General features: G+C 53.8%; 4 protein-coding genes across 4 annotated transcripts; 2 read left to right on the top strand and 2 right to left on the bottom strand.

The window, feature by feature from the left end:
• Positions 1-299: 299 nt before the first annotated feature.
• Positions 300-2,000, top strand: MONBRDRAFT_35524 (uncharacterized protein; the record flags this gene model as incomplete). Its single annotated transcript, XM_001742620.1, has 6 exons — positions 300-963; positions 1,070-1,167; positions 1,308-1,373; positions 1,485-1,558; positions 1,679-1,778; positions 1,917-2,000. Coding segments are annotated over exons 1-6 (714 nt in total), but the record flags the coding sequence as incomplete, so codon positions are not given.
• Positions 2,001-2,928: 928 nt separating this feature from the next.
• MONBRDRAFT_14006 (uncharacterized protein) lies at positions 2,929-4,838 on the bottom strand (the record flags this gene model as incomplete). Its single annotated transcript, XM_001742174.1, has 6 exons — positions 2,929-3,035; positions 3,137-3,272; positions 3,354-3,462; positions 3,628-3,791; positions 3,888-4,538; positions 4,656-4,838. The coding sequence occupies 6 exons, from the start codon at positions 4,836-4,838 to the stop codon at positions 2,929-2,931; spliced, it is 1,350 nt and encodes a 449-aa protein (XP_001742226.1).
• A 612-nt stretch (positions 4,839-5,450) lies between these two features.
• On the top strand, positions 5,451-9,360 carry MONBRDRAFT_5034 (uncharacterized protein; the record flags this gene model as incomplete). The annotated part of the gene is made up of 8 exons (XM_001742619.1): positions 5,451-5,828; positions 7,309-7,489; positions 7,574-7,764; positions 7,976-8,162; positions 8,263-8,399; positions 8,476-8,661; positions 8,760-8,847; positions 9,299-9,360. 8 exons carry the CDS (start codon positions 5,451-5,453, stop codon positions 9,358-9,360), a joined length of 1,410 nt encoding a protein of 469 aa, XP_001742671.1.
• An 83-nt stretch (positions 9,361-9,443) lies between these two features.
• On the bottom strand, positions 9,444-17,691 carry MONBRDRAFT_22150 (uncharacterized protein; the record flags this gene model as incomplete). Its single annotated transcript, XM_001742173.1, has 25 exons — positions 9,444-9,553; positions 9,699-9,783; positions 9,887-9,952; positions 10,050-10,143; positions 10,225-10,328; positions 10,417-10,542; positions 10,625-10,789; positions 11,435-11,578; positions 11,672-11,812; positions 11,985-12,089; positions 12,489-12,562; positions 12,643-12,696; positions 12,823-13,095; positions 13,403-13,478; positions 13,610-13,714; positions 13,820-13,909; positions 14,052-14,143; positions 14,271-14,306; positions 14,558-14,648; positions 14,707-14,742; positions 15,070-15,181; positions 15,281-15,438; positions 16,158-16,228; positions 16,377-17,502; positions 17,620-17,691. 25 exons carry the CDS (start codon positions 17,689-17,691, stop codon positions 9,444-9,446), a joined length of 3,606 nt encoding a protein of 1,201 aa, XP_001742225.1.
• Positions 17,692-19,281: the final 1,590 nt, after the last annotated feature.

Below are 19,281 nucleotides of genomic sequence, written 5' to 3'. Positions count from 1 at the left end.
GCCTCTATCCCTTCCACTTTTGTTGGAAAATGAGGATGAGACCCCAGTCACGTCCGCCATCAGCCCTGCTCACGTCTCTGCAATCGAAGCTCTCTGTGTCAAACTTGAGGGCGAACTGCAAGCCGCCATTCGTACGTAGACCGAACCAATTTGACGACTCCGCTAGCTCCTCGCTGTGGCATCGCTTCAAATGTTTTCTGTGTTGTTCATTTTATCCCTCTTGAACCTTCATCGATATCACCTCGTTGATCATGAGCGTCGTGCCCATGCTCGTCACCCCTTGTCACCACTCATCCTAGCTGTCCTATCCCATCGCAGGCTCGGGTGCTCCCCTCAAAGTGCGCCATCTACGCCGCGTCTTGGCGCGCCTATACGATGCCGCAGAAGCTGCAGGCTCGGAATCTCCTGCTGCCTCGGGCACTCACGATCGAGTTACCAAATGGATTTCCGATGTCGATGCAGCCTCAACTCCCGGTGCTCGACCTGATTTTGATGCTCGTAGTCAGGCCGCATCCGAGGATTCGTTTCTTTCTGCTGCTGACCGCCACGCCCTTTCTGAGCCGGCGCATCATCACACACCTGACACAACAACGCTTGCCGTTGACGAAGACGCTGGCAGTCCTGAGCTGCCACATATCGAGCCAAGCGCGCTAAATTCTGGTACCGTCTCCATGTCGGTTTATGAGCTGGCCAGCACCTTGGTGGAGTCGAACGGTGTCAAATACAGCAACGACCGCACACGCGTCACGGGCTGCGTCAGCAAGAAGGATTTTCTAGCCCGCCTCCACTGTATCCGTCTCGGCTCTACGTGCCTGATGCAGGAGGAGGCAAAGCGACGCTGGCTAGCGGAGGTCGGCCGCAGTATGCTGTCTCGCGTACTTGCTGTGGCCAACGCCGATGTGGCCGCCTTTGATCAAGCCTGGAACAGCACCATGCACTTTGTTGAGCATGCAGATGCCGACAGTACGACCTGCTTCCTCAGCATCTTTGGCTTTGCTTTCTCGGCCAACTGTCCAAAAATGTTCCTTGGGGATTCTAGCTCACACATCACGTCCCGGCGCTCTTGCAGCTGTATTTGACGAACTACTCAGCCGTGGCTGTGCTGAAATTTCGCTTTTTGACTGCATCATCGACTATGTTCTACTCGAAGCCTTTGAAGGCTTGGACGTACGCACAGCCACACCCGAGATATATTACTGTGGCGTTGTTGTTTTTTTGTTGTTGTTGTTGTTTTGTTTTTCATTCTTCATTCTCATGTCTGGTGTGGTGCGCACTCTAAACTCGGGGTTTGGTATTCTGGCATGCAGGAGCTGCCCTCATCTGTCACATCCGTCATGAGCAACAGCTGGGTGCCTCGCGCTGTGAAAGAGAAGGTGTGTTGTTCATTTGAACGCGTTTGGCTTGTTTCACAAGGTGGTTATCATACGGGATTCAAGCGCTACCTTTTTTTTTTTTTTTTAATTCTTGGACCATGTTGTACGCAGACACTGTGTACGGCCATTTGGTCGGTATTGACGGCTCGCCGCAGTACCTGCATTCCAGAAGGCTTGATGACACGGTTCGTATGTCGGGCTCACACTGCACCACCCATCCTGCCATTTTTTTTTGTCATGATGCTCTTGAGCGGTGTTCGATGCGGGCTTTCTCAAGCAGTTGTTGTTCGATGCGACCCGCATAGATTTTATGAAATTGTTCAGCACGTCAGTCCGGTTTTAGCATGTGGTCTTCTGGGTTGTCACCAGGTGACCACACTTCAACCCATGCTGATCAAGTTTAAGGTTTGTGCCAGCGACAATGCCTCGTCATTTTGTTCTTCGTGCCGTGCAGCGACTGTGCACGCTTCAGCGGAGCGAGTTTGATTTGAGCTCCATTTTGCCTCATTTTTCCAACCTTTTCAACCATTTGTCGGGATGCAGGAAATGATTCTGACAGCCACGCGAGAAATGTTCCAGTTTGACCCTGAGGAATGCCGCACTATTGTAGCCGTCAGCCATCACATGTGGGATGTTATGCAGCGATGCGAACAGCGCTCGAACGAGCTCTTGACTGTAAACTGACGAGGAACGGGCCTTCTAAGAGTTGAAAAAGCAATCATCTCGCGTTGTTCTTTGCTGTTTTTGGACCTCGCCCACACACATTTTTAGTGGCGTCGACGCGTGTTCCGTCCTGATGCCTGAAACACGAGTCACCGCGCGTATCTGAGTCTTCAAAAATCAAACCAGAAATGTTCCTCGTGTCTCACAGGTGAGCGCCAGCGTAAACTCCCTGGCCTCCACTCACCGTGTTGTAAAATCAACCATTGAGTCTGAGTTTGAGCCAAAACAAAAACAAAGCTTAAATTCATCGAAAATCAAGGGAAAACCCTTTAGGAATTCATGAAACGAAAAAAGGTTTCAAATCAAAGACCAAATGTACCTTTGCCCTGATCCAGCATCACACTACGCGCCTCCTTGTGGGAGAACAAGCATCGCTGCGGCACCTGCTTTACGCCGTGATAGGTGGTTTTTGTTTCATCCAAAGAAAACTCGTGTTATATTTATACATCCTGGTATCGACACATCAAAAGGAAAAAAACCCCCTTCTGGCTGTGTTGGATTTCGCGCAAAACAAATTTCAACCTTTTGCTCGAACAGAATGATCAATTTTTAGCCTTCCAAGGCCACGGTGGAGTGTCTTCTAGTCGCAGAGTCGTCAAGGAGCAGCTCAGACAACTCAGGGCATGGATGTTGGCCTTTAAAAGTTGACTCTTGCCAGCGACTACCATGATAAGTTCTTTTCTGCCTGCATGCGAGACGCACCACCCACACTATGAACAGAGCAGGATGCCAACAACCAGGAGTGGCGCGGGCGGGCACCATCGAGCGAACCAGGTCAATAGCGCAACAGGCAGCCAAGCTCAATTGCTGCCGTGACAATAATCATAGACAGTTACGGATCCCAATGAAGACGGCCGGCGGCTTCTGTCACTACATATTCGGCGATGGCCAAAGAAGAGGTGGCCGCCGGGGAGGGTGCATTGATTACGTGCAGCGTGTCTGCATTCGCACCAGTCCCGCGTGAGACTCTGTGAACACAACCACAACGAAAATACCCTGGGCGCTCTTCAAGGCGAATGCAACCACACGAGCGTACGTACTTGGACCCACGGTTTCCAGCACAAAGTCCTCAACCAGTTGACCAGCTTTGTCAAGAGCCTGTGCTCGCACACCAGCCGGGCCTTGCTGCACATCATCGACTTGGATATCAGGGATATAGCGCTGCAAGTACCGCACCTAACAATGTGTGAAGACCACGCCAATGAGTCTCTTCAGACTGAGACCATTTATGCGAGGCGCGCATGCACTCGTGCCAACCTGGGCGCGTAAATCGAGGGAGCGTCGAATTTCATCGAGCCCGAACCAGCGGTGTCGCCATGCCAATCGCCAGTAGCCCCGAGATGCGACCATGTCCCACAAATCTGGCCTGCACACAAATGGATTGAACGCGCGATTGGATTGAACGCGCGATGGACGCGGTTCAAAAGGAGCGAGAGAGCAAGATCATAACACACAAAGCATTGAAACGTGAGAGTGCTCATGCAATCAGGCCAAGAAGGAGTGAGATATCTTGATCGGCATCGTGGCTCACCAAGAGATGTCTCGCCACGAGTAGCCTTGGCGGGCCAGGGCGGGAACAGCGTTTGGACCCAACCACAAGGAACCATCCATGCGTGGGGTAAAGTGGACGCCCAGAAATGGCAGCGTTGGGTCAGGTACAGGGTAAATGTTTCCGCGCACGAGGTGACGCTTGTTCTACAAAGACGCACGCAAAGAACTCGCTTGAGCACATGGCATAAGCGAACAGATTCAGAGGTCCGTTTGAGTATCGACCCCAACACATACACACACCTCACGCAGGACCAAATACTCGCCACGAATAGGAACAATGTCTGGCAAGGGGGGAGGTCGGGCAAGATGATGCCAGGTGCCGTCGGGTGAGGAGGTGCCGTCCACACGGGTGACTCGAGCCAGGCGATCACTGTATACGCCGGCACATCCGATGGCATAGTCGGCGTGTAGAGGGGTAGAGACACCGGCCACATATAATTGCACTCCTTCATTTTCCTTGCTGTCAATACGCTCAACCCGAGATCCCATGTAGACATGACCGCCTCGGGCCACCAGGTCATCACAAAGCGCCTGAGTGACTTGACGATAGTCCACAATACCCGTGCTCGGGCAATGGATGGCGGCGATGCCGGCACAGTGCGGCTCGTGTGCCTGGACGGCAGACGATCCTTCAAGAAGTTCCAAGCCCGGCACGCCATTGGCTTGGCCACGCTCCAGGAGCGCCTGTAGTCGAGGCAGCTCAGCCTCGTGGGTGGCCACAATCAGTTTCCCACAGCGGGTGACTGGAATGTTCTGTTGTGCGCAAAAATCGTAGAGCAGCTCGTTGCCACGCAAACACAAGCGCGCTTTGAGGGAGCCGGGCGTATAATAGACACCCGAGTGGATGACGCCGCTATTATGGCCCGTTTGCTCGTCGGCCAAAGCTTCGTTCTAAGCACCAAGAGCCCGCGCAAGAATATCGGGAGGCCTGAGGGCTGCGGCGGCCAGACAGTTTGCTCGTCATGTTGCTCCAGTTTACACCAAACAGTCTGATTCTTGAGCTCCTACCTTTTCAAGCAGCACAACCCGCCAGTCGGGCCGCTTCAGCTGAAGCTGGCGTGCCACAGCTGTGCCGACGATACCGCCGCCGATGACGGCGGCCACCCTTCGTCCATCTTCCACGGGCCAACTAACACCTGACAACGAGTTTGCAGCTGCCCGCAGCCCGCGAGATAGACGCACAGCAGCCATTTCAGTCCAGCACCTGTCACGACCCACCGGCTCTCAGCCTGCAAGGCACTACTGAGAGCCAAGAAGGCCCACAGACCTCCTCGGACCCAGTCGACCGTTTGTGGAGGCCTCTTGGCTGCACTGCTTTTGACAAAAGAGAGAGAGAGAGAGAGAGAGAGAGAGAGAGAGAGATGAGAGAGAGAGAGAGAGAGAGAGAGAGAGAGAGAGAGAGAGAGGAGATGAGAGAGATGAGAGAGAGAGAGAGAGAGAGATGAGAGAGAGAGAGAGAGAGAGAGAGAGAGAGAGAGATGAGATGAGGTGAGAGAGAGATGAGAGAGACGAGAGATGAGATGAGAGAGAGAGAACAACACACACACACACGAAGAAGGATGTTGTTTCATTTTGGACTTTGGACGACCTCTCATCAATCTTGGGGCTCGTGGTCACACCGGACGCTACACCGATCCGGGTGAGCGTTGGTGGGATATTGGGCACTCAACGCTTGCTCGAAGCGCGTCGCCTGCGTTTTTGTGTGTGGCCGGGGCGGGTGATTTGAGTGGCGAGCGGGGTGCCGGGTGCTTTCCTGCAGGACTCGTGGGAAACAAGCCGAGCCTAGTGCTGCGTGCCGTCGTCATGCTGTCGAGTTTGTTGCGGCGCAAAAGCCACAGTGCTAGTTCGGCAGATCATGGCCGCGGTGCTGCGGCTGACGAGGAGGCTGATCAATTGGGGGCGTTGCCCAATCTCACCGTGGATGACACCTTTGACGATTATGTGCTCTCCGTGACGATACACTGTTGCAGTCATCTCCTGGCCAAGGATCTCAATGCCAAGAGCGACCCATATGTCAAGGTCGCGCTGGACTCGGCCGAATTCGGGCGCACTCACACCCAGCGCGGTGAGCTCAATCCCATATTTAACGAAACCTTCACAATCCCCCTCGGGTTTCGCCCCAAAGACGATGACCCTCGTATCATTCATCTGCAAGTTTTCAACGAGTATCGCTTTGGCAAGGTCTGTTGACCTGCTGCTTCAGCCTGCCACACCAAGGGGAAGAGATCGAGCGTGCAAGCGGGCTCAAGCATTATCTCACCACAACACCCGCATCCACTTTGCACCCTGGAATGTGTTGCGTATGGTCAAAATTGCGCAGATGACGGGCACCATTCAAAATATTGGCAAGCAAGCCTTTCTGGGCCAGGTGCGTTGACTGAGGTGCGCTCCAGCGGTTCGGGTTGGAAGTGCCCGTCACGCTACATGGCAATCGATATCATGTCATAGGTTGCCATTCCAGTTAAAGATGTGCTTTTCCCAACCACCATGGAGGTCTGTATTCAGCAGTGACCGCCCGCGCGCCCCCGGTTAATCCAAATCTCACAAGTACTTCGACCCCAGGAGCGCAAGTGGTTTGAGCTGCAGAAGCGCTCAGACAAAAGTCATGTGCGAGGCAGCATGCAACTCACACTCAAAATTGAGCGCATGACCACGTCCTCAATTCCTGATCCGCTGTCCGGTCAGTGCCTGCCAAAGAGAGCACCGCGGTTCATCCCAACATGTTGACGCCACGTCCTAATCTGCACGTGCCTCCCGATCGACCTTGTGGCAGAGGATGGACTCAGCGCTAGCTTTCGTCGTCGCAGTGCATTCAGCATTGCAGAACTCTCCGAACTGGCACAACAAGTTACCGGCCGCAGCTTGGCTCCCGGGACTTACACGTTAGTCCTAGGCCTTATCACTGCATATTGACCTGCCAGCTCAACTACTGGCTTTTTCTGAGAAAGCATGCCAGATTGGTATCTGAACAGACTCTGGCATAACTCATCCGTGCGTCGATAGGCTGGCTGTTCAACTGATCAAGGCGTTTGAGCTGCCCGAGGTGGACTCGCATCGAGCCATCCCCATGTACTTTCAAACACAGGCACGTCTACTGTCCCAGCGCCCCCACCTCGATACAAATGCTGCTCCAAGTCTCTTTAGAGCACATTTCATCTGCCCATGCCAACCTGCGTACAGGTGCTGGGCACACGCCAGCGGACTGAAAAATGGAATCTGGAGCCAAATGGACCGCGAGATCTTGATCTGAACAACGTTGTGCTCCGCTCAACCATCGAAGTTTGTACACCACCCTACAGGCGCTCGTCCCAGCCATGTCGACCCACGGGGAAAGCATCGCAGTCTTTGGCAGCCTTTTCTGGACAGTTGTGCGCCATCATCCCATCCCATTCATCAGCTTCCCGTTTTCTTGTGTGTCTATATTCGCAGGTGCACAACTCAACGCTCTTGACGCCCGTGCGCATCTCTGCCAGCATCATTAGTCATCTTGGGGTGCGAAGGGCTTGTCACTCTGCGTTGTTGATCAACATTTGGATGCGGCGAGAGTCAATACACGGCACCATCACAATCCCACCACACCTCGCTCGACCCATGTGTACTGCTTCACTGCGTCAGACTGCACATCCCTTACCTGAGCTTGCTGGATTTCTGGACTTGGTAGCTGCGGTACACGCTTGGTCACACGACCATTCAACTGTCAGCCGTTCCCGTGGTTGAGGATAACCAAAAAGAGGTCGATCAGCGCGTGCTGCCCTTTGATCTCTACATTGAGAAAAAGAAAATGCGCGTCGTACCGCCCTACCTCAAGCTTGCCCTTCACGGCTCCATTTGCCGTGTACGATGTAAGCAAAGAATCACCCATAGACATTGTGCCTGCTGGCCAGTATTCTCATGTCAGTGATATCTTGTACATTTTGTTGGGTCAGTGAAAGCGTGGTTAATGCGCGGCCCAGATAACGTTACACCTGACGAGGACGAAGATAGCGATCTTGACTTCTCCGATGATGAGGTTGACAATGATGTTCTCGAAACACCCACACCTTCAGAATTGCCGCCCCCGTTGGAATGGCCCTTGGCAGAATCCACGCTACCTTACACCGTCCATCGGACCAACAAGGTGCAAGTTTCAGACTTTGTCTCACATTGCACGAGGCTTTTTTTCCTTGATGGATTGCTGCTGGAAAGCACGCGCTCACGATTCCTTGCCGTGTCGCTTGTTGTATGCATGCGCGTTGGCTTGTGTGGACACTCTCGTGTGATGCTTGGTATTCCGAACGAAATAGCTCATGTTTGAGGAGGACTCTCCGGCCCTTGTGGCGTTTTGTAAGGAGAAGGGCTACTCAGAAGTGCAGTTTACTGAATGGACGGACGAATGGACGCGTGACTTTTCGTACCTGATTCCCAAGTCAGCTTTGGTCAAGGCCAACCATGCAGTAGAGCACCAGAAATACGTCGTGCGCTCCAAAGGCGCCTACGTTGTGGACATTCAGACCGAGACACCCGAGGTGCCCTACGGTTAGTGCAAGCATCATGTGCACGTTTTCTTCAATCCTACCTTCGAGCGCAGCCGCCCCGCCTCATTTTTTCCCCTCACATTGTTTGCCGCACTCTGCAGGCAACAGCTTTTCAACCTTGGTGCGGGTCATCCTACAAGAAGTCGATGAGGGTCGATCCACTAAGATCAGTGTCTCGGCTGGCATGAAGTTTTACAAGTCTGTCGTCATCAAGGGCGTCATTCAGCGAAGCGCAAAGGTATTAGTCAAGCCTCGTGTCGCGGAGTGCGCTCTCACATCCTGGGCTCGTCGCTGACAGACCACTCTCTGTCTAGACGGGCATGACCTCCACATACGAGCTTTATATCAAGGCTCTTCGAGATGTGGCCAGCGGTCGGCGCGGTGCCCCCAAGTCCGAGCCCGACGCTGTGGAACAAACTGCTGTGCATGAGCGTCAAGGCTTCGATCTTTCTGACTTTGTGTCCCGTTTCTTTTCGTTGGAGATTGCCGTCGTATTTCTGGTAGGGGCTTCTCATTATACGCGATGCTCTTGTTGCGGACCGACCAGCCCAACTCCTCCTCACACCCACCCCACCTTCTTGTGTTTCTGCCAAAATAGCTTTTGACAGTCTTATTCCTCTGCATCATCTGGAGCAACCTCTCGACCCGCGTTAAGGACATGACCACGCATATTGAGCGCCTGGAAGGTTTGTTTACCCAAGTACTTGAATCATCGATTGTCTTGGTTCACCCACCTTCATTGCAGACAAGATTAAACCGTCGCCCTCACTTCCCTCTGTGACAATCTTATCCTCGCGATAGTCCTGCTACAAACGTGCATGAACCGCGCATCATACAGTCCTGCCAGCCAGGAGCACTAAAGCACAGGCCGCAGCCTGGTCAACGTCCAGCGTTAAGCCTTGCGACAGGATGGTCCAAGTTAACGAGTGACCCAAGGCCGTCTCTAGTGTGGTCGGAGCTGATGAATCTGTGGTGACCGCCGGCAACTTGGCTAGCAAGCCCATGCCCAGGCTACAGCCCGTGCAAAATGCAGCCAGCAGGCGCATGTCGGCACTCGGCGTTGAAGGAGCGGCAGGCCATTGCGCGGTCAGCCATTGCGCCCCTTCTTGTAAAATATGCTTAGCATTTTGGCTCCAGTGATCGAGCCAACGCGAGCGCAGGGCCTGCAAGCGCAAGCGCACCAGCGCTGCACGGTCTGAAGCATCCATCTATGTACACCAAATATTGAAGCCAATGTTCGTGATTGGCAATTTACAGTGTTTTTTTAAGCGATCTCATGAGCTCAAACCTTGAAGATACGCACCGGCAGATTGCGACTCATGATCGAGGCGGCTTCCACCAATGGTGTCAGCTCAGTTGCGGGTCGTGCTACACCTTCTTGCATCGCACGATCTAAAGGGCGGCGGAGCAATGAAATCCAAGCAACAGCGCACGTCGCACAGGCAGTCAGAACGTGACCACGACTCAGGGAATGCAAAGTGCAGTGCACATGCCGGCACACCAGCAGTACTTGACTGCTTGAATGCGATAGACCAACCGAGCAGCGCGAGCACATGCTCGACGACGGCACATTTTGCCTCGTTGTGCTTTGGGATTGCCTCATCGGCCTCGGCTGGGTGAGTCTAGTTAATGTATCGTTCCGCATCAAGTGAGCCAGGGGTCCAGAAAGCATAGGTCGGCGTGACGGGGCCAGTGCTTTTTGGTGAGTCTGGTAGAATGACTCACCTGAGCAAGAGCTTGGTCAGCGTCCAAAGCTCCGACAGGTCCATGCTCCAGTAGGGCTTCAAGTATCTAACAGCAGTTTCAAGGAGGCTCGTCAGTCAGCAACATGGTGGGAGCGATTATTGAGCAAGCTCACACGCGTACACTTTTTGAACTTCTGACTGACTTTGCGATGGCGGCGATACGGCACAGCTGCTGATTTTGGGACCACATAAATGGTGCCCGACGCATTTAGCGAGCGCCGATGCCATTTGACCTCTCTGCGTCGAGGGGGCACACCGGTCAGATGTCAAAGCCGAATCAATGTCCTCACCACGAGGGGGCCAAAGGCCATAACTTACTTTGGGCGGAGTTGGGGCCCTTCGAAACGCTGACCAAGTACATCCACGGACAACACGCGCTTGATGTCCTCAGGCAACAGCAGCGGCGTTAGTCCTTCCAATGTCTGTCGGCACAAAGCATGGGGCTCGTCAGAACAGGTTTTGCTCATCACAGAGTGCCAGCACTCAGGTTCATCGCGACATTGCATTCACCTCTTCCTGATCCTTTCCACGCTTGATGAGCAGCTTCAGGGGGACGTGCTCTTGACGTTGGTTTTCAACGTCAAATGCCATCAACACGCGGCGGCGTACGGCTAGCATGTGCAGGTGGCGCATGGCCTGCCGGTGCCGTGCACACGACATGCGTGAAGAATTTAAGTTCCCCTGCAGTGAGCAAGCGAGGGATCGGCCAGGGACAAACCTGCAGGTGCTGGGCATTTGAGGTTGGTGTGGAGGGCCAGATGGGGTAAAAGGCCATGAGAAGACATGCGATTGAAACAGCATCCGTGTCAAAGACACAAGTACCGCCGCCCAGCCCCAGCATGCCAATGGCAGTAGCAATGGACATGTGATAGCCGTAAGACATCTAAACGGAAAGCACCCGAACGAGCACCGTAATATTGAGGACTTAAAACATGAAAACAGGCTCTTGCCCCCGCGTCATGCCACATCCAAGGGGGCGGGGGACGAGTTCCATACATCTGCAGAAGTTTCGGCGTGAAGGGTTCGCAGTAGTCGCAAGGTATCAATGTCACCACTGCCTGACATGACCATGCCCAATGCGCTCAGCACGGGTGATCGGCAGAGCAATACTGATGATATGCCAACGTCTTGCCGCACGTCCGCATGTAATTCAGTCGTCAACCAGCTCGCAACGCGGAGCAGCAAGCCACGAGCTACTGCATTGCGGCTTCCAGCAAACCTGTCCCAGTCACTGTGGATGAGAGGCGCCACGCTTCAAGCCGGACACTCATTTATACATGTATGCGCGGGCGGGCGGGAAAGGTAGCGTCCGGCCATAAACAATGCGAGTCGGGTTGAAGAAAACGCACTTGAGGCCCAAAGCAAAGCTGCACCCAGCCACGGTAAAAGCAAAGGCCGTGCGCAAAGCAGCGACCCGGCCTGTGCCATGACCGGGCAGGTCTGCGTTGCTCTACTCGGGATAAAATTGCGGGGTAAGTACTTATGAGGCGTGATCTAACTCCTGCTCAGCCGATCAATGCGCACTTACCCGAGTCAAACTGAAGTGGCGGAATTCGGGGTTGAGCAATGAGACAAGCCACTCCTCAGTCGGCTGAATGTCGTTCCACATGATCAACCAGTATGCGACGGCACGAAGCATCAACAGCTCGGGAGTTGTATGATTCACCAAAAACTGGCAAGGCGGGTAAGCAATCAGGTACCAGGTCGTCAGACAGGGGCCCGAACGTCCGCAGCGCACGCACAAGGCACATAGCTTTCACCATACCTCTGTCTGTGGTGTGCGAATCAGGTCTGCCACTGTGGTGTTGTTGGTGTTGAAAAATGCTAGACTCAAAGCCATCAAAGCACCTGGTCCATTGTGAACGGTATTCGTTTGTTCGCCTTCCATCCACTGTTCATTCCGTGCCTACAGGAAGAAAAAGGCAGGTCCGAGGCCACCCGATAAGCTCAAATGTTCCAACAACGAGGCTATGCAGGGTTTTTTTTTGTGGCAGCCCGGCCCACGATGAAGCTCTCAAATGTCTTGTCGGCCTAGGGCCAATTTGACCGCCTTTTCTGCAGTCTTGCTGCCGACCGACCTCGCGGTGAGCACGGAGCATGTTGCGTCGTTTGCGCCCCCCGTGGACAAACAGGGTAAGCTTGTCGAGGATGCGTAGGTCTTGAATGTGCTTGGCCGACTCGCCCTGTCGGGTGCGAGCAAATGTATGGTAAGGGATGAGTTAAGAGCGGAGATGGCACTTTAAGACAAATGGGAGGATGCAGAACGCGAGAGAAGCTTATCTGACGTGCCTCGCCCAAAATCATCAAGCCCAATGCAAAGCCAACAGAAAGGGCGTATGCCCCCTGGTCAAGGTTGTGCGCATCGCTCATCGGGGCTGGGTGAGAAAATTCGTTCAGAAGCACCTGTGGCGAATGCAAGGTCATTGAGATGGTCATCCACATGCCCAAACCAATTAAAAAAAAAAAAAAAATAAATAAAAGTAAGACAACAACAAAAAACAAACACCACAACCTCAAGCCTTAGCTGGAAGGGCAAGATAAAAGAAAACCAAACGAGGTTCATCTGGGTGCGATATAAGTACCTCGATGCTACGTCGGTGCTTTGTGCCACAGTAAAGCAGGCCCAAACCCACGATGGCTGCACACTGGATCACGCCTACACCGACATGGCATAGGAAAAAACGATGAAGAGAAATAAACAGAAAAGAAGGACTGAACAGGTCCTCTCATACCCACCATCGACGGCCACGTCTGACGTGGAAGACGGCATCAGAGCTGGGATGTGAATACCTAAACACACAATGGCATTCGGATGGGTACGATCAAACGAAAACCAGCAAGAACTGTAAGTTTGGTTTCTGAGAGGGCTCAACGGTAGTTTTATTCCCTGGTCGAGGCTGATCAAATGCCACATACTCAGCGCCTTGGCAACGTTTGATGACATGGTGCCGACGAGGCTGGCTGATAGTCCAAGAAGAAGAGCCACGATTGTGGCAACATGCCCACTCGAGAGGAGATGATACAGGCTTGGGGTGCGCAGGTGCCGCAAGTAGCCATTCAAGGCAAGGCCATAGATGAAACCAGCGTACGTGTCTTCGTCCGTTTCATTGCCACGAGGCAGGAAAGGCTCATATGTCCGAACATTTTGAGTTGTCACTCGAGCCGGCACGCGTAGGCCCAAGGCAACACCTGTTGGACCAAAAAGAAGATGAATTCTTAGTGCATACACGCCAAAGAACCGGGGGCGAGCAGATTGATTAACACTGAGCGTCACGCACCATTGTGAAAATTTGGCCATCGCAGCGCAGGCACTGTGTTGTCAAGACGTGGTAGCAGAAGTTATCCGATGCCCCCGCAGCCGAACCACGCAAAATGCACCACCACCACAAAAACAAAGCAGAGCGAAAAGACAAAACAAGAACAAGTGAGGCGGTGGCACGAGTTGCCCAGGGCCGATTCCTGGTACTTCAGGCCATTCATCCACTGGCAAACCCACCGCCATTGATGCTATCCCACACACAGGAAACAGTTCCTGTTGGTCGCAGCTTGCCCGATAGATTCAACGGCGGGTGCTACACCATTCACACCCAAAGAACAAGAAGCGAGCAGAACAAGCAATACTGAGCACTTCATCTGCCAAGTGGCTGAAAAAAGGGACTGGCACGCAATATCCTGGTGTTGCTGATACTACGGACTTCTTTACCTTGAGTTTCTGGGTGGGCACAGCATTCAGGGTGCGGCACGTTAACATGGCTCGCCCTACAGGCAAAGCCTGCGTGCGCATTGATATGATCTGCAACATGGATTTCTGCTCGCAAGAATGAACAGCATTGAGATGGCAGAAACCGAGTTTCCAAAACAAGCTCGGCGGGGGTGCATGGCACTGGGGTTTTGATGCAAGTTGGTTGCGGACCTGTTCTGCCTGGAGCTCATGGTCAGACAGCTCTGCCGTCTTCGGTACTACCACGGTTACAGGGACACTCGAGCACAAACAGCGTCGCATCTATGATCCCGTTGGTGACGGTTTAGGCGGATATATGTCAGGAATATTTTCAAGAAAAAAAAAAAAAAAGAAAAAGAAAAAAAAAGAGTCGGCACCGCCGTGGATGCAGGCGCATTGCACTTGCGTAGCGGAACGATCTCACCTCAACAACGCGCTGATCCAGAGGAAAGCGCAAGGCAGTGACTTGGCCATCAACTTCGGTGCCATCGTTATCCGAGTGCAGAACAATTTGTCCTTTGAAAATAGAAAAGCAGAGTGCCAACCAACCAACCAAGCAGCATCAAATGCATGCATGAATGCGAAAACAGCTTGGCCAAAATCAGAGCAAGAGCTTTGCTGGGCTATTTTTGGGACCACTCACGGGTATTGATATCCACTACTGGGTCAAAGTCAGGGTCTGCAGGAAGCACATAGGAGTGTTGACAGGATGAGACCCGACAGCTGTTGAAAGCGGCGAAAGGGGATTTGTGGCGGCTTAGCGTCTCACCGGCATGAAGCGCTTGCTTCTGTGCTAGGTAGTCCAATCTGGGGCAATGCGGTGTTCAAAAGCAGAGCAAAGAGAACAGAGGTGAGCGTAGAGAACCACGAATAGCAGAAACGCCACCACAGGTCAACCACAGCGTATTCAGCCTTCCACATGGTCCGCACCGGCCAATGAGCTGATAAGCTTCGAGTTTCCAGGTGGCTGGGTACGGCTCTTGAACACGCTCAAAGACGTCGCGAAGAAAGCATTGAATGGCTACGCATGTCACAGGGGGGGCTCAAGTGAGCGAGACGACCAAGCAACCCCGACGTACACGGAGAAGGCGCGGCGGGCGCTTCTCGATGAATGCCTACCAAAAGGAAGTCGTTCCAATGTTGCACGGTCAAGGCCGTGGGTGGTCCAAATGGTGATGCAGGCAGCCGGGTCAGGTTGGCCATCAGGGGTAGCGCGCATCACCTCCAAAATGTCTCCAAGAGCGGCCAGAACAGGCCAATGACATGGGAGGGTAAGGGATCGCGGCCGAGATGTCTCAGTCACGGGCGGGCTCAAAAATTCTCGATCGATGAAAAATGGCGCAAACATGCATTTGTGGAACTAAGTGGTGTCGACAAGCGAGGGTTAAAAGGCACGCCGCTGCCAGTAATGCATGGACATGTTTTAACCACAAGCATCGTACCTCTGTGAGTATCGGCTTGGCCGCTGCGACCTGCACAGGGCCAAGGGCAGGTAATTGAAACCTCAGCTGCAGGTCACGTGCTAAACCTGGCAGGCCACAGCATTGCGCCAATCTGACCAATTTGGGGCAGGGGGTGTGCATGTGAGGCAGCTGCTTCCTCTGGCTTGACTACATTTTTAGACAAAAGAGGACAGCCAGAAGAGGTCCGTACCGGGCAGCTAGAAGCGCTAGGTTGGTCGGAGAGGCCAGGGTATGCATTGCTTGTTCTTGCACACAGAGTAAAACAAGACACAAAAGGTCAAAAGCAAAGTCATTCGGCTCTCCCGACAGCTGCAGAGTAGCGAGACTCTCCACGCTGCCCTTTGTATGCTGCAGTACGCGCGCCCATGGGCTGTGGTGGGCAGGCAATTCAGAGCAACCGTGCAGTCGTATCTTGTGAGCCCAACCATATCGGATTTTGAGGCATGCCAGGACAGTGGAGGAGAGTAAGGTAACTGCCGACCTGGCAGGCTCGCTGAAGTTCCCGTCCATGGACTCGATTTGAGCTACTCGCAATAAAGCCCCAACAAACTCTAACCACGACCTGGCAGAAAGATCCCAAAAGTCGTGCAGCAAATGGCATGTAACGGTAAGTCATGAGAAAAGGCCTTGCAATCACAGGGGTTAGAATCTTGAACATTGGCTCAGTCCGGTCCGATCCTGTGGAACTCAACGCAATTGGCCATGCGCACATACGTGGTATCAACGGTTAGCAGTTGCTGCAGCAATCGAACCCAGGCTTCTTGTTGAGAGGAAATGCACTCAAACTGTGGGCGAGGCTCGCTATTTCCCGAGACAGGGCCCCGCACGGGTTCTCGAGCATGGCCTGCTTGTGCGCAATTGCTCCACCAGATGGCTTCGAGAATAATTTTGGCATCATGTGGAAGTTCATCGAGTGCCACCTGAAAGCGCAGGCGGGAGCGCTGCACAAAAGCAGGGGACGGAGGCGGGGAGGAGTTTGATGGGCGAGGTGGTGCTCCAGGGGGAGGCTATCAAAGTCTGAAAAAAGACTGTGAGCAGATAGGCGGTAGCTATATGCCCAACTTTACCTGGCCCAGAGGAACGATTGAGAATTGGTTTTGACAAGCGTGTAGGACCTGACCCACGCGCAGTGGCCGTCCTAGGAAATGCGCCGCACTGTGTAAGACAAGGATGCAACATGCCAGGAGAAGCAAAAAGCTCAAAACAGGACAACAACAAACAAAAATCCGAAGGAAGAGTTGACAGCAGGAGGTTGATGAGATCGCAAGATGGGTACGGACACTAACCCTCGGCACTGCTGCAATTGACCATGGCAACAAGGGCATGGCCGCTGTACAGGGAGAGTGTGTTGTCGGGATTAAGGACAAGCTGGAGGCGAACGGCAGTGGCAAAGCAGTCCAGAGCCACCAAGCTGGTGCCAGGAAGCATAACCTTGAGCACTGGCAGAGTGGGAGGCAAACCAAACTCGAGATGAAAAATCTTTTGCTGAGCCTTAAAAACAAAGGCCAGAGTCAATGACTGAGCATGTGATTGAACAACTTCCACTGAGGTGGCAGGAATCGTCGAGTCGGGGAGCATATCCAGCACCACGGCATCGGTTAGGAAGCAGCGCGGCTCGTCCTGTGGGGCGGTTAGATTGCGGATGGCGGCACTTGGCGCCACATAGATGGTGGCCAGGGTGTGCCGCTGAGTCGCTTCATCATACGTCACCACGTGGTGTCGGTGATTCCACTTGACGATGGCAACAAAACGTTGCGTCACCAGTGGGGGCAGCGGTGGGGCGCTTGGTGTCGTTGCGGGGGTGCCCTCAGAGTCCGAGGTAGCATTGGCTTCGGGGGTCGCCGCGGGTTTCCAGTACAGAGGTTCAAACTCATCGAGCGGGTCGCACAAAATCAGCAGACTGGGCATGGGGCCGCTCAAGCCGGTATCAGGGTCTTGAAGGATGCTTCGATCGCCCAACGCGCTGGCACCATAACTTGCCGTCCGGCGGAAGGATTGCGAGAGGCGCTGTGAGAGGCGCGAGGAGCGCATCCGATGCCCCCCTGCTGGGCTCGCATGGAGCTGCGTGATGGCCAGCACGGAGCGCTCGCCAAGCGCATGGATTGCACCCAGAGGCAAGGGCGAAGCGATGCGGTAGTTGTCAGCGCCAAGATGGATATCTAGGAATCGCTGTTCCAAGATGAAGACGTTCAAACGGGCGGTTTGGGCAAGATCAGGCACTACGGCCACGTCGAGGATGCGGCTTTGCCCATTGAACGACTTGTGAAAGACGCCCTGGGCCCCATGCCCGCTGCTGAGGGTGACAGTGCGGCCAGCAAAGAGAATCTCAATCTGCATGGGCATGCATTCTCCAGTAGAGGTGCGCACTTCCAGACTGACGACTCGGACATGTTGCTCTTGGCTGGGTTCCGCCTAGAGGCCACCCCCAACAAAGCGTGTCATGAGGTGTGTTGTGGGGCTGGCATCATGCAGGCTCACACGGGCACACGGTGAAGCGGAATGGCGTCAGGCCATGGATTACGCGCGTACCAAGGGTAAATGGGCTAGTTCCTCAGCCCCTCGCGGCTTGATTCGCGGCTCGAGCAGCCGCGCTCTCAACATGGCGGCAGATAGGCGAACACCTGCTGCACGGGTGAGGCCTCTACCCTCAGGGTCTCTACCACTTCTCGAAGACCAGCCTGATGACCGCAGCAGTGGTCGTTGGCCAAGCCCCCAGCCAAGACAGTGTGCTTGAATACCGTCAATCCAACTGCCACTCGGCAAACTCTCACACACACTCGCGAAAAAGGTTGAAAACGGTTTTTTTTTTCAGATGTTGAATCTGATTTAAAATTCAATTTTTTTTCATTTTTAAAAAATTTTTCTTCTGGGTGTTGTACAGTGGTTCCTGGCAATCACAATCGCGTTCGTTTACAGACTTGCTGATCTGAAGGTGCATGTGGCTGACTGATCGTTGGAGGAGCAGATGGGATAGTTCAATCAATGGGGTATGATGGAGCTGGAGCTGCCGCCAGATGTTTGGCGGCATGTCCTGCGCGTTGCTAACATTGCCACAGTGATTAATCTGGCTCAAAGTGAGTCCTTGCATCCTCTCCATCGGCACCTGGCTGTGTAGTATGTGTTGCAAAGCTGATCTCACGCTGTTGACGCTGGGCTGGATACAGCTTGTAAAACGTTGGCAGCACTGGCAGAAGACGAGTTCCTGCTGCGTTTGCGCCAACGTGGCCATGTTGTCGTACGCTCCAAATGCCATGCCTGATTTGGGCCTTTGAAGGACGACACTCACAGCACGACTGTGCTAGGCTCGACGGCCGCGTGGGCGGCTGGCGGCATCGCCTTGGCCGCATCGCCAACAGATGCTGGACCTTCTCTGCCGCGTGAGTGTTCCAAAGCGTACTCAACTTCTCGTTGGTTGAGCTTGTGCATCAACGCGGCCCCTGTCGTGGGAACTCTCATTTGCACCCTCTGTGTATAATGACGGATAGCGTTGCAGAGCCGACCACGATCGTTTGTTTCGAATCGTGGATAACTTTCGCACGGGGTATGGACGTCTCTGCGAAACATGGTGCGTTTCTTCAGGCCCGAGGCGTGCCGTTTGCCCGCGAATGCAGCTCGTGACCACCGCGTTCACTCTCCCAACCCCGATTCGCATACTAGCATCAAGAGCGACCCAGGCGTGGGCCCACTCCTGAGTCGCAACTTTTTGAGTATCGAAGAAGAGAGTTTGCTGGGTAATACTGGCGTTTCTCTCAGCTCGAGGCGCTGGTTGTGCCGGGAAGAGCTTACGCCAGCACCTCCCATGGCAATTGTGTAGGAGAGCCACTCGAGAAGCGCGCGCGTTCACAAGCACCCGGGCGACAGCGTCAGCAGCAACATCGCCGAGGCCGAGCTCGTAATGCACGATGAGCGCGACATGATCGTTCTGCCACGCAAACTGTAAACTCGGGAAACTTGGCCATTGTAATACGTTAGCCGTATCATTTCTACAGCTGTAGCCACTCGCGAGCTGCATAAGTCAAGAGCTTCGGGCACCCCACGAGCTGAACAGCACTCTGTCTGATTCACCCCAGCTACGGTTGCCTTGTCAAGTGTCGACCACGGCCCTGCTGCACCGACGATCGGAACCAGCCATCAACCGCACGGACCATGCGTGACATGATCTATGGAGCAGATATGTCACGCAGTTCTTTT

The sequence above is a fragment of the Monosiga brevicollis genome, genomic scaffold (assembly GCF_000002865.3).
Source record: "Monosiga brevicollis MX1 MONBRscaffold_2 genomic scaffold, whole genome shotgun sequence".
Classification (NCBI taxonomy): Eukaryota; class Choanoflagellata; order Craspedida; family Salpingoecidae; genus Monosiga; species Monosiga brevicollis.
This window is presented reverse-complemented; position numbering and strand designations above follow the sequence as displayed.